General features: G+C 55.1%; 1 protein-coding gene across 5 annotated transcripts in view; it reads right to left on the minus strand.

The window, feature by feature from the left end:
- The window catches only part of LOC122442434 (patatin-like phospholipase domain-containing protein 7), a 77,994-nt gene extending 67,020 nt beyond the window's left edge, over nucleotides 1–10,974 (minus strand). For 4 of the 5 annotated variants that reach the window (XM_043470281.1, XM_043470280.1, XM_043470284.1 and 1 more), the window contains exons 1-9: nucleotides 10,116–10,973; nucleotides 8,662–8,693; nucleotides 7,101–7,172; nucleotides 6,859–6,946; nucleotides 6,422–6,501; nucleotides 5,073–5,164; nucleotides 4,583–4,723; nucleotides 3,146–3,305; nucleotides 983–1,063 (exon numbers count right to left, since the gene is read on the minus strand). In XM_043470281.1, the coding sequence (XP_043326216.1) occupies nucleotides 983–1,063; nucleotides 3,146–3,305; nucleotides 4,583–4,723; nucleotides 5,073–5,164; nucleotides 6,422–6,501; nucleotides 6,859–6,946; nucleotides 7,101–7,172; nucleotides 8,662–8,693; nucleotides 10,116–10,461 (1,092 nt within the window). In that variant the 5' untranslated portion in view covers nucleotides 10,462–10,973. Of the gene's footprint in view, nucleotides 1–982; nucleotides 1,064–3,145; nucleotides 3,306–4,582; nucleotides 4,724–5,072; nucleotides 5,165–6,421; nucleotides 6,502–6,858; nucleotides 6,947–7,100; nucleotides 7,173–8,661; nucleotides 8,694–10,115 lie in introns of all 5 variants that reach the window. The other variant, XM_043470282.1, reaches the window with a different exon arrangement.
- Nucleotides 10,975–11,934: the final 960 nt, after the last annotated feature.

Consider the following 11,934-nt stretch of genomic DNA (forward strand, 5'->3'; position numbering starts at 1 on the left):
AATGTAAAGAAAGAGCAAATTTGCCAAGATGGCGGTGGTCAGGCTCTCTCACCCCCAGGGCCTCTCACTACCGCCCCATGTTTTGTAAATACATGGCGACAGCTGAGATCACTTACAGCACTGTGTGTGCACGTCATGATGTGCCTCCTTGGCCACAGGCCACCTCTGTACTGTAAACATATACAAGCTCCACCTGAAAAGCCCTTGAGGCTGCATTAAGGCTACATTATGTCTGTGTTATGGTGTCTTATGGTGCATTACGGCTGTGTCCACTGGGTCAATCATGGGAGGAGAGAATACAGCATGTCTGCTGCTACACCCTCTATGCCAATCAAGAGAGAATAAACATGTCTGCAGTTTCTCTTCACATCTTCTTTCAGCTTCCTTGCTTGCACCTTGCCTACCCTGGGTTCAACAAACAATGAGATACAGTGAGACAACTAGCAAACATCAGCTATGAGACAGCTCACTAGCGGGTGAGGTGCCCTCACATGCCTGGCAATTCAGTCTCTGTGGTGGGAGGCAGGTCCCTGGGATCAGTGAGTCTCCTAAGGATTTGCCCTACAGACTGGCCTTCAAACACAGGAAACAGTGTCTACACAAGACCATTCACTGCATTGAGGAAGAGCACAAAAGCTGAAGAAGTGACTGAAGAACACGCGTCAGCACAGAAGATCCAGAAAGGGGCCTTGGGGCCTGAAGACAGGAGAGATCCCCTTCATCCTGCGATGTTTTATGCATGTGACGCTTGGAGCCCATGCACATGCTACTCAGTCCAAAGAATGATCATTTAAGAGACACCAAAACCCATAAGCCAACACCGAGCTCCCCTCAGACACTTAGTCAGAGCCACTCCCAGGCCACTCCAGGCACACCCCCCACCCACTAGGGTGACCCTCCTGTCAGTGGAGAGCTGGCCTGGGTGCTGAGGGATCTGCTGTCTAGTGAGTCCGGGCAGACCCAGGGGAGAAGAGGTACTCACAGTGATGACATCCAGAATGCTGAGGAGACTGTGGACGCTGTCTCCAGCCAGAACCTCCTTGACCGTCACCTCAGTGCCATCCTGCGCTTGGGAAGCAGAGGAGAGTCACCCGTGGTGGGAGGCCAGGCCGGCCAGGCTGGCCACGCAAACAACCCCCCACCACTGGTCGTGTGGGGCAGAGGCTGCACTCTGTCGACGTGTGGAACGAGAACAGAAAGATGAGGGTGACTAAGGAACAGGGAGGCCCAGCCTAGCCTTCAGTCTTGTGTCTTGTCAGCACCAGGAGGACCTGCCTGAGAGAGTTGGTGGGCCAAACTAAAAGGCTGTGGGAACCAAACGCAGTTATTCTCAGTATAAATGATAGCTTTTTTTTTTTTTTTTTTAATAGGGTTGAGAGGGACAGAGTCCGCTTGCGTCTGACTCCGCCCAAATGATAGCATTTTGACATATTTTTTCCCCACCGGATTAAAGGAGAAAGGAAACCATGCAATGCTGGTGATTTAGGATAGGAACTTCATCTCAGGGTGACCCAGAAAAATTCCTTTGAACTTGTTCAAACCTAGCACAGGTCACAGTCCAGGAGCCCATCCGTCTGGGCCAAAGGCTCTGGCCCTCTTGGGAAGGCCTGCCAGGCAGATGGCACGGAGGCCCCTGGAGAAGACGGGACGAAAGCATGCCCTTTCTGCTTACCCCACCAGGCCGCTCACAGACACAGTTACGCATGAGACCTGCACCCCGTAACACTGCGGTCTAGGAGCCGGAAGGACTCGCAGGAGCCGTCCCAGGGCAGGTCCACCCAGGGCCCAGCAGGTGGGAAGTTCACATGGCCAGGGATGGGGGCAACCTCATGCAGTCCAGGGTTCACTGAGTGTCTATGGGAAGCCTGGGTCACCTACCACCAGGCAAATAAACCAAGTGCCCAGGAGGCTTGGTCTAGAGATCCCCCCGCCCTCACCTGGCAACTGTGATTTAAGCACACAATTCAATAGAAGCAGGCAGCAAGGAGTTAGCTGCCAGCTGAATTAATATTTTAATTATTTTCTTACAGTTAAAATTATTTATAGCCTGAAACCTGAAAATAAGACAAGCGTGCGGCTGATCTTCACAGGTCAGTACGCACCCACTGAGGGGTCCTAAGGCAGTGGGAGTGATGGGAGCCACCACGCAGCCCGTGTCACAGAAGCTGACATGCTGCGTCAAGGGCAGCTTTGGTCTAATGTGTCTTTTCCTCCAAAGAACTCAAACTTGAGATTTTGCACCCCCTGAAGGCCCTCAGCTTGGCCCTCCGCATTTCTCTCTGAGGTGCTCTGGCCCACGATACCAGTCTCACCACCCAGTGGGGAAGGCATGAAGGAATCTGCATAAGACAGCTGTGCAGATGCAGCTGGAGGGGCCTTTGGTGTGCCCAGAGACACTCCTGAGAATAACCCGGATGCTCCACTGGATTTTGCACTGGAAAACTATAAAAGGACAGAGCCAACTATAGCAGCAGCTCTGCTTCCAGCCTGAAGACAAAAGGGATGGCTGCCCAGCTCCACTACAAACAGGTGCAGAGGTTTCACAAGTACCTCCAGGGAGAGCATATGAAGCAGCAACTTCTCATACAATATATAACCGAAAGCCAGCTGGAAAGTGTCACATTCATGGCTGCACTACTCCACCTTGCACACTTCAAAACTCTGCCAACATCCTGGCGATCCCTCAGGAATGCTCAGCAGAAAGGTAGTGGGACGATTCATCTGACAAACTTTTCACTCCTAGTTGGAGTGTTTAGGGACCTGTATAAATGAGTCCACGGTTCAATTCAATGACAACTACTACAGGATCTGACACCTCAGAATATGGAAGAAATTTTTGATGAACTCAGGACTGGCAAAATCCCAAAAGGTGGGCCAAGGAGGGGACACTTCTCATGTTAGCCAGCTGAAGGCCTTACCTCTTCGACTGAACCACCTAAAGGACCTGGTTTTGGTGTGCAATCTGGCCTTTAACTTATATTCAACTGTATATATGTTGCTGGAGAAATAAAATATGAATCTCCTACCTACATAAAATAAAATAAGTTTTGCACTAAGTTTTCAATGGAAAACTTGAGGAATGTCCAAGAGGGCAGACCATGGAGTCCCAACACAACAGCGCCCCCGCCCGGCCCGGGGTGCTCACCGAGTCCTGCACGCGGACCTCCAGCCGCCCATCCTGCACCACATAGATGCTGTTGTCCAGCTCCCCCGGCCGGAAGATGTACTCCCCTTCCAGAAGCTGCACAAAGACCATGTGTTTGCAAAGTTCCAGGAACAGCGGCTTCTCAAAGTGACCCAGGACCCTACAGAAATCAGGACACGTGGGGCACCATCAGGAAGGACACTGTCCCTGCTGGCCAGACCACAGGGAGAGCTTCCACGGGTCGCAGAGCCTGCAGCACTAGCACCTGGCTGCCAGCAGGGCAGGAGCCTGAGGTTTAGGAAGCCCCATCAGCTGCTATCCCAGGAGCTCAGAGAAGTCTCAGGCCACGACTGTGAGTTTGAGCCAGGTTTGTAACCAAGGGCAGTTAGCGAAGTGCTGGAAAGAGGAGTTGGGGCTTCCAGGGAGAGACAGGGAGCCAGACTTTCAATATTCCATCCGGCCACTCACTTCCCACACTCGTTCTGCATCATCCTGAAGGCAGAAACTCTGAGAAGCAGACACACATGGGAAAGAACCAGCAAGGAGGCTCTGCTCACCACCAGGAGGGCAGTGACAGCCAGAGGAGAGAAGCTTTGCCAACTGATAAAACAAATGGTCACATGTTGAGGTCCAGAGAGGTCATTCTGGCTGCTACATGTATGAACACCCACTTTATGCTCACCAGACAGAATATCCTATTTGTGGTTGATCAACCACACACTGTACATCTGCTTTAATTATTAAAGGGCACACTTAATGATGCTGAAGCTGAAACTCCAACACTTTGGCCACCTGATGTGAAGAACTGACTCACTGGAAAAGACCCTGATGCTGGGTAAGATTGAGGGCAAGAGAAGAAGGGGACGACAAACGATGAGATGGTTGGATGGCATCACTGACTCAATGGACATGAGTTTGAGCAAGCTCCGGGAGTTGGTGATGGACAGGAAAGCCTGGCGTGCTGCAGTCCATGGGGTCACAAAGTCAGACACGACTGAGCGACTGATCTGAACACTTACCAGAAGTAAAGAACACCCACGTTAAAAATAAGGACTCAGTGCCTCTCATCCTGGGAGATCAATCCTGGTGCTCCTTCTACGACAAGACTCCCTTCCCAGGTGTCAATGCCATACTGACTCACCGTGTACATGCTGATCTGGTTTTGATTTCTTTCTGATACCCTGAAGGAATGTATCTGTGACTAGTTTAACGTTCTTCATTCACACAAGATATAAAACTGTGCTGAAAACCATACTTCTCTGGGGCTGTCTTCCGGGTTACAGTCCTCAATTTGGCTCAAATAAAACTCTTTTCTATTCCTGTTACAGACTGTTTATTGATATTTTTTGTCGACACAACCATCGGTGGCCACAGGGAAAGGATACCTCGGAGGCCAGGCAGGCACAAAGAAAGCCTCCAGGTCCACCTCTCTCTTACCGGACATTTTTCAGCATGTATAAAACTTCTGATGGCAGGTGAGAATTCTTCACATCAAACTCTGTGAGATCAGCCTCCAGCAGGGAGGGCGGGGGCTCCTTTGGCTGCAAGGTAGGGTATTCCTTCTTGAATCGCAGGATCCTACAAAGCAAAGAGGCACACACCTGGAGCAGAGGCCCAAAGGGGTTCAAAAGCAGACAGCAAGGAACTTCCCTGGTGGTCCAATGGTTAAGAATCTGCCTTGCAATGCAGGGGATGCGGGTTTGATCCCTGGCTGGGGAACTAAGATCCCACATGCCACAGAGCAACAAAGCCTGAGTGCCACAACTAAAATCTGATGTAACCAAATTAATTAATCAATTAAATATTTTAAAAATTAAAAAATACAGCAGAGAGCATTTGGGCTGTGAGCCCCATAGCAGGGAAGCCACGGATAGCCCACTGGGGAGGGCAGCTGGGAACTGACTGGTCTGAAGGGCATTCCCAGTACCTCTTGGCCAAAGACAGCACCTTGGCCCTCTTCCTCACCCGCTGCCGGGGGGCAGCTGTGTTCCCCACAAGTGTGTGGGGAAGCGTGGTCACCTGCAGAATGAAAGGGGGAGGCTAAGTCTGGACTCTGAGACCTGTGGGATCCAGTTCCCAGTCTCAGGGTCGGTCCCAGCCCTCAGGACGTGGCCCCTACGGGCATTCCGGCCCGGCCCCACCTGCTCGCCTGCCCAGGACACAGGGCACCTCCTTGGTGCTGCTGACAGGGAGGACACAGGGCCATGTCCCCAGACAGCCCGCGCTCTGAGAACTCCGATGTCCTCGGCCCTGCGTCCCCTCTCCTGGAAGGCCGGCACCCTCCTCCTCACACCTGTCACGCTGGTACACAACCCTGGTGCCTGCACACCCTCTTGGCCTGGACAGCTCTCCGTCCCCCTCACAGTCCAGGCCCGCTGGACCGCCGCAAACAGTGCTGCCAAGGAGTACAAAGGGCCTGGCCCCTACCCAGGCATCAGCCGGCCCCCTTGGGCAGCTCCCAAGCTGTGTCTGCCCCGTGGTGCCGGCTGTGGTTGTCGGTGCATTGTCACCATGACTCGTCCTTGCCAAGGGGTTCTGGCCCCACTGGACCACGTTCCTGTCTTCCTTAGACCAAATCCAGCTTGCCAACACACAGTCCTCAGGGGGGTCATCCATGGACAGCCCCAGATCCAACCACACACGAGTGCCTCGAGACCTGCTCGCGGGTCATTCCGTGTGGCCCTACACGACTCTGCAGCAGCCCCCACACCACGCACCAGGGCCGCCCCGGCAGACTCGGCAGCCCGAACCAACCTCCCGCTCACAGCACTTGACCCTGACGAGGAGAGAGAGCCACCCAGGGACACCCACGTGACTCCTCGTCTGACAGTTCAAGTTTTTCTACAAAGAACACAAACTAACTGTGTATCTAGAGAAAAGTTAATAAACACAGTATTTTTAAATATCAGCAAACATTTCCAGCATGCCTTTGAGGCACAGTAAGCCTCTGGGAGTCTGCTGAGCCCTCTGTCCTCAGTGGGTGGGGCCCACCAGCAAAGGCTGCTCATCCCCAAGATGGGTCATGACTCTGGGAAGTGAGGTCTGGGAGTTTCCACTTTGCAGGGCCCAGCCCCAAATCATGGGAGGCCCACCAATCTGCACTGGAGCCAGGACCCTCCGCCTTACACACTCGGGGATGCTCCTGGGAGGGGCTTCTGCCGTCCTTCCTGGCTCATTTCCTCTCTAGGTGCTGTGCCTGCCCCAAACCTTCCCCAAGCCCCAGGCACAGGCTGAAGCCGACCCCTCTGAGGGAGGAGGGGACCCGCGGTGAGTTACCTTCCTCATGATCTTCCTGCCGTAGAACATCACCTTGTCTCTCTTCCGGAACCTGTACTGAGGACTGGGCTGCACCTGTCCTGCAAGGGGTGCCAAGGGGCAGCCTGAGCACAGCTGGGCCAGCTGCGTGTGCGCTGAGCTTGTCCTGCCCGCCCTGCGTCACACAGCATCTTGTTCCTGGGCTGTGACACACCCAAGCAGAGGAAGCGGGACTTCATCTCTTCTTGGAAATGAGAGTCAAGAGAGTTCAGGACACAGTTAAATTCTATAGATCCAAAGAGGGGTCGACAGGCCAGCAGTTTTCAACAAAAGCCGCTATGGCCTTGAGAGCTATTTGCGGGAGCTTAAAACACAGAGAAAGTCACCCGAACCTACCACCCTCTCAAGCCCTCTTCTCCCTCCCTCACTGGAGCCACGGCCTCAAGCAAGATACTCACGGAATTGGCTAACCCTTCTGTACACAAAAATGATGGTGGTGCCGATGAGGGCCAGGGCCAGGAGGACTCCAGTGACAATCCCCAGCAGCTGGGCAAGGTCACAGACAGAGCACCCATCAGAAAGGCCCCATGACCCCCAACCCCAAACACAGGCTGGACACAAAGGGCCCCGGGCGGCCAAGGGTGCAGGGGGCCACTGATTCTGGGGCCCGCCCATCACCCGGGAGCAGTGAGGTGGTTACCATGGTGGACTGGGAATGCTGCTCCATCAGCTCCAGACCCCAGGACCATAGGGTGGCCAGATAGAAGCCCACCTAGGGCAGAAGCCTGTAGTCAGGAAGGGCCAGGATGGGCACAGCCCCAGCTTCTCAGGGAGCAAGAACAGAGCTGTGGGTCAGGGAAGAAGTCGGAAGCCCTGGAGACCTCCAAAATGAAGCAGCCTTTCAGGAGGCAGAGGGCCCGAGTCCATCTGCTCCGGAGAAGGGCTACCCACCCACAGGATGGCCGGGCAGGGCCAGCAGCTGCGCTGCACTGACAACAAATGCTCCGGGCACCTGAGCCCTCCAGTCTCGGCTTCCCTGTTCCTCAGGATGCACGTCCAGAGGAGCACACCTGGCTGGCCGGGGGCGTGCAAAGGCCACCTCTTCAGGACCTTCTCATCACAGGCAGGACCACATGCTGCTGGCCCAAGGGCGGACACAGGCCCACACAACAGCAGTGCTGAGAAACCCTAATGAGCCAACTGAATTTTGAGAACATTAAATCCAGCACATAGCAGCAAAGGGCTCCCAAGGAGGGAGTTAACAAGGAGCTTCAGAAGCCCAGACCCCAGGGAGAAAGACAGGAAGGTAAGAGGAAACAGTGAGTGTGGAATGGTGAGTGGGCAGACGGCTAGGACCTCCTATACAGGGGATGCTGGCAGGTTCCCCACAAAGACAAGAAACCAGTCAAACAAGTAACTACGCTCCACTCCTCCTGGTACTCACATCCTTCCAAGCAGTCAGGAACAGGATGGACTGAGGGAGGGGGGCGGTGTGTGTGTGTGAATTCTGTCAAGCTTTTACACAAGTGCCAAGGACTAAAGCAGCTTGCCTGATCCTTCAGAGCCAGGATCACACACAGTACTGATGCCAGAAAACCCGAGGGAATCAATGCACTCAGAAAAGCATTTCAAAAGCAGAATGTTACATCAAGACAGAAAAGGAAGTGATCCAAAGACTCAACCCTCTGAACTTGGCTCAGAAAGCAGAGGAAGCAGTGGGAGCTTCTGCCTCAGAGTGAGGTGCCCAGGCCCTCCTGGCCCAGGCTGTGTGCTTGGCTAGAGACCACCTCCACTGGGTGGCAGACAAGCACCCTCCTCAGGAGTGTGTCCGCTGAGCTCAGCCACCCCTTGGGGGGAGGGGAGGGAGGAGCCAGGGGAACGGTCATGAGAGCGACCCAGACCTATTCATAGTCTCTAGTGGTTGGCAGCTCTGACTTTTCAGCTTTTCACTGCTGTTTTAATGCATCCAATTTTCTGGTTTAGGAATAAAAGCCTTTGTGATGTGGCTACAGATGTTCCACGGGAAAAAGGCCCTACCTCAAAGCAAGCAGGCTTCCTAAAGGGAAGCAGGAACTGACAAGTGTGACCTTGAGGAAGAGGAGGGAGGGGTTTAGTCCTGACAGGGGAAGAGAGGCCCGCACGCCACTCCCACAGGCAGCCGGCTTCAAGGAGATGCTGCAGGGCAGCTTTCTCCTTGTCCAGAAGCGGCCACACTGGGAATTTTCAGGCTGATTCCTCACTGGACTCCTCAGGTCCCGTACCTCTGGGCCAGTGTCCTCCTCTTGCTCCATGGCTAAAAAGTGAAACAAAAGAAGAAAAGACTGGTTCCAAGGAGGGCAGAGGTTGGACCACCTCAGGCTCACGTGCAAAGCAGTGCCTCCCAGCCCTTCCCTGTGTTCCTGTCCACGTTAAGTTACATGTCTACTGACAGGAAAACTCTGATGAAACACTGTGCTCTCCATGGAGAAAACGCTTTTCACAAGCAAAGGGAGCCACTTGCCTCTCTGTAAACAGCCCTGGTGTAGCTGCCCAAGGAACCGAGAACTGCAGCCAAGCCCCAGGCTCCTCTCCCAGTCAGTCAAAGACAAGTGTGGGCAGCTGGGCAAAGGCCTAGTGCAGCCGGGAGTTCCAGGACCATGGCGAGGAGGCTGAGGCTGGGTAAGGGTAGGGGTGTGTGGCCACCGCAGGCTGTGCGCCAGACCCTCCCTAGTGGGCTGGGCACAGGATTTCCCACCCAGTGTGGTGGAGCCCTGAAGGTGGGTGTGCTGGTCCGGGCTGTGGTGAACTTGAGGAGTAGCCCTGTGCACCTGACCTCTCTGCCACGAGAAGGAGCCATGTCCAGGGCCTTCACCTTGAGGCTCCCAGGTCTCTTAGAAGGGCCACAGCAAAGGAGGGTTTGTCTCTTCCAAAATCCCACCCAAATAAGTCAAGAAGCAGAAGGCAGGTGCAGAGTCACCTGCATTTCCTCACTGGTCCGTGCCCTGTGGGAAACTTTCTTCTCAGACGTCTTCTCAAGGACCAGGAGAGCCTTGACCCCAGCTCTACCGCCCAGCCCTGACCAGTCCCATCCCCTGATGCCCCACCAGGCTCAAGGGGGACAAAGCTCAAGCCCCCAGCACCTGCCACACGACGGAAGCGCCTTCAGCTGCTCCGCTTGCTCCACAGCATGGGGCCAGAGGAAAGGTGGTCAAGTCCAGGAGAACTGGGGGAGCCTGGGGCAGCGGGGCTGAGGGCATGGAGGTTAGGGAGGGCGTGGTTAAGGGGGCTTGGAGATTAGGGCTTGGGTTTGGACAGTAGGGGTTAAGGGGCCGTCCGGTTGAAGGCTCTCAGGTTGGGGGGGGGGGCGTTTGGTGTAGGGGGCACCCGGTTTAGGGGTGTCGGGCTGAGGAGCACCCAGGTTGGGGGCATCGGGTTTAGGGGTGTCGAGCTGTGGGGCGTCGGGGTTGGGGGGGCGTCGGGGTTGGGGGGCGTAGAGTTAAGCGGGGTCGAGATGACGGACGTCGGGTTGGAAGCAGTCGGGTTGGGGGCGCCGGCGGCCCTGGGGGGGCAGTGTCGTCCCGGCGCGGGCTGGGGGAGATGATGGCGGCCTCTCCTCACAGACTCAGACCCCTAACCTGGCCACTTCGCGGCGCTAGACGGCGACTCACCGGCACCGCGCGCTCCCGTCCCGCCTCCCCGAAGCCCCGCCCCCAACGTCCGCGCTCCCGAAATCCACCTCCCATCGTCCGGGCGCTGCCTCGAAGCCCCGCCCCCGACGGCCGCTCTCCTGACGTCCCGCCCGGACGCGGGATCTCCCCGCGCATTGGTCGGGTTACCGCCGGTCCCGCCCCCTCCCAGGGCCGGGGCTGCGTATTCGACACGGCGCAGCCAATCGGAGCCGCTCTTCCTGCGGCGCGGGGGCCGGTGGGACCGGAAGCTGCCGAAGGCGCCGGAAGCGCTGCGCGGTGGGGCTGGTATCCAAGGCGGCTGGAGCCGGCAGCGGCGTGGTGTCTGTGCGCAGACCTCGCCATGGGTCTCCTGAGCGGGGCGGCTCGCGCCCTGGTGCGGGGCGCCGACCGCATGAGCAAGTGGACCAGTAAGCGGGGCCCGCGCACCTTCTACAAGAGCCGCGGTGCCAAGGGCGTCGGCTTCCACGGTCGCGGCGGCAGGTTCGTGCTGGTCAAGGAAATGGTCCCGGAGCTGGTGGTGCCCGAGCTGGCCGGCTTCAAGCTCAAGCCCTACGTGAACTACCGCGCCCCGGAGGGCACAGACGTTCCCCTGACGGCCAAGCAGCTCTTTCTGGAGACGGCGGCGCCGGCTATCGAGAAGGACTTTAAGGCCGGGACTTTCGACCCCGAGCACCTGGAACAGTACGGCTTTGAGCCCACGCAGGAGGGCAAGCTCTTCCAGCTGTATCCCAAGAACTTCCCGCGCTAGGAGTGGTCGGCTGCTGCGCAGGGTGTGCCTGCGACCGAGGACTTGGACCTCCTCGCCCAGCCTAGTTCCGGGGTGGCGGGTGGAGAGGCGGTTCCCTCGTTTCGCTTCTATTAAAGACCTTGGCTACCGTATCGTGTGGTTTTGGGCATCTGGTCACTGTGTAAAGGAAGCACGCCACGTGTTACGTTAAAGCGTAGAGACTTAGGCGACGGTCTCAGGTTCCAGCCAAACCAGAACCCCTACCGAGAGGAAAGTAGACAAGAACACGTGGCTCAGCTTGCAGGAGGGAAATACTTCACAAGGCAGGTCCAGCCACGTGACAGCACTGGGTAATTCACCCTAGGGTTAGAGGTCACCCCAGGGGACAACCAATGAGCACATTTATGGGTCCCAAAGCAGTTTATTTTGGTGAAACTCCCCGCCTTGGGGCAAACCTAAAGATAAGGCCACACGGGAAGCTGCTGCCAAACTACTATTTACCTAAAAGTCTCTTCCCTCTTTATGTTCTGTTTCAGCGCATAATTTCTCAGATCCTAATTCTGTTTAATTGATCCTTAAGTGGAATATCCTAAAACTCTGGGGGAGGGTTCAACATTAATACAGTCTGACCTGTGCTGACAGTTGTATCAGGAAATAAAGGATAGAAGCTTGTGTTTTCTGATTCAGAACACCTACCTATATTAGTGGATGCTGAGGAGTTGACAAATGCCACAGTGGCCTGTAGTTCTACATCTTCCTCCAGAGAGGAGGAACTCATCTACGGGAGTCAGATCAGTCACAAGCCCAGTAGGTCTGGAGTTAAGCTGTGTCCAGGTTTAACTGAAGCCACAGTGAGGAAGCGTGACTAATCCACCATAGGACTTAACATATTTCAAGTTCATGGTATGCTAAAGCAATACACCCTTCTTTTTGGTTATTTGCACAGGAGGCTATACAAGCACTTCTGGTGCCATGATCTTTTTTAATGTTCATAGAAAACTACTGATATAACACAAAAACAAACTACTTTGGTATTATAAAGTAGCTTTAAAAATTTTAGTTAATGTAAGTAGTTGCTTATGTAAGTATGAAGAGCTGAAAGTCAAAGCACAGGACAAGTTTGAGAGCTGGGAACCAAG

The sequence above is a fragment of the Cervus canadensis genome, chromosome 5, assembly GCF_019320065.1.
Source record: "Cervus canadensis isolate Bull #8, Minnesota chromosome 5, ASM1932006v1, whole genome shotgun sequence".
Classification (NCBI taxonomy): domain Eukaryota; kingdom Metazoa; phylum Chordata; class Mammalia; order Artiodactyla; family Cervidae; genus Cervus; species Cervus canadensis.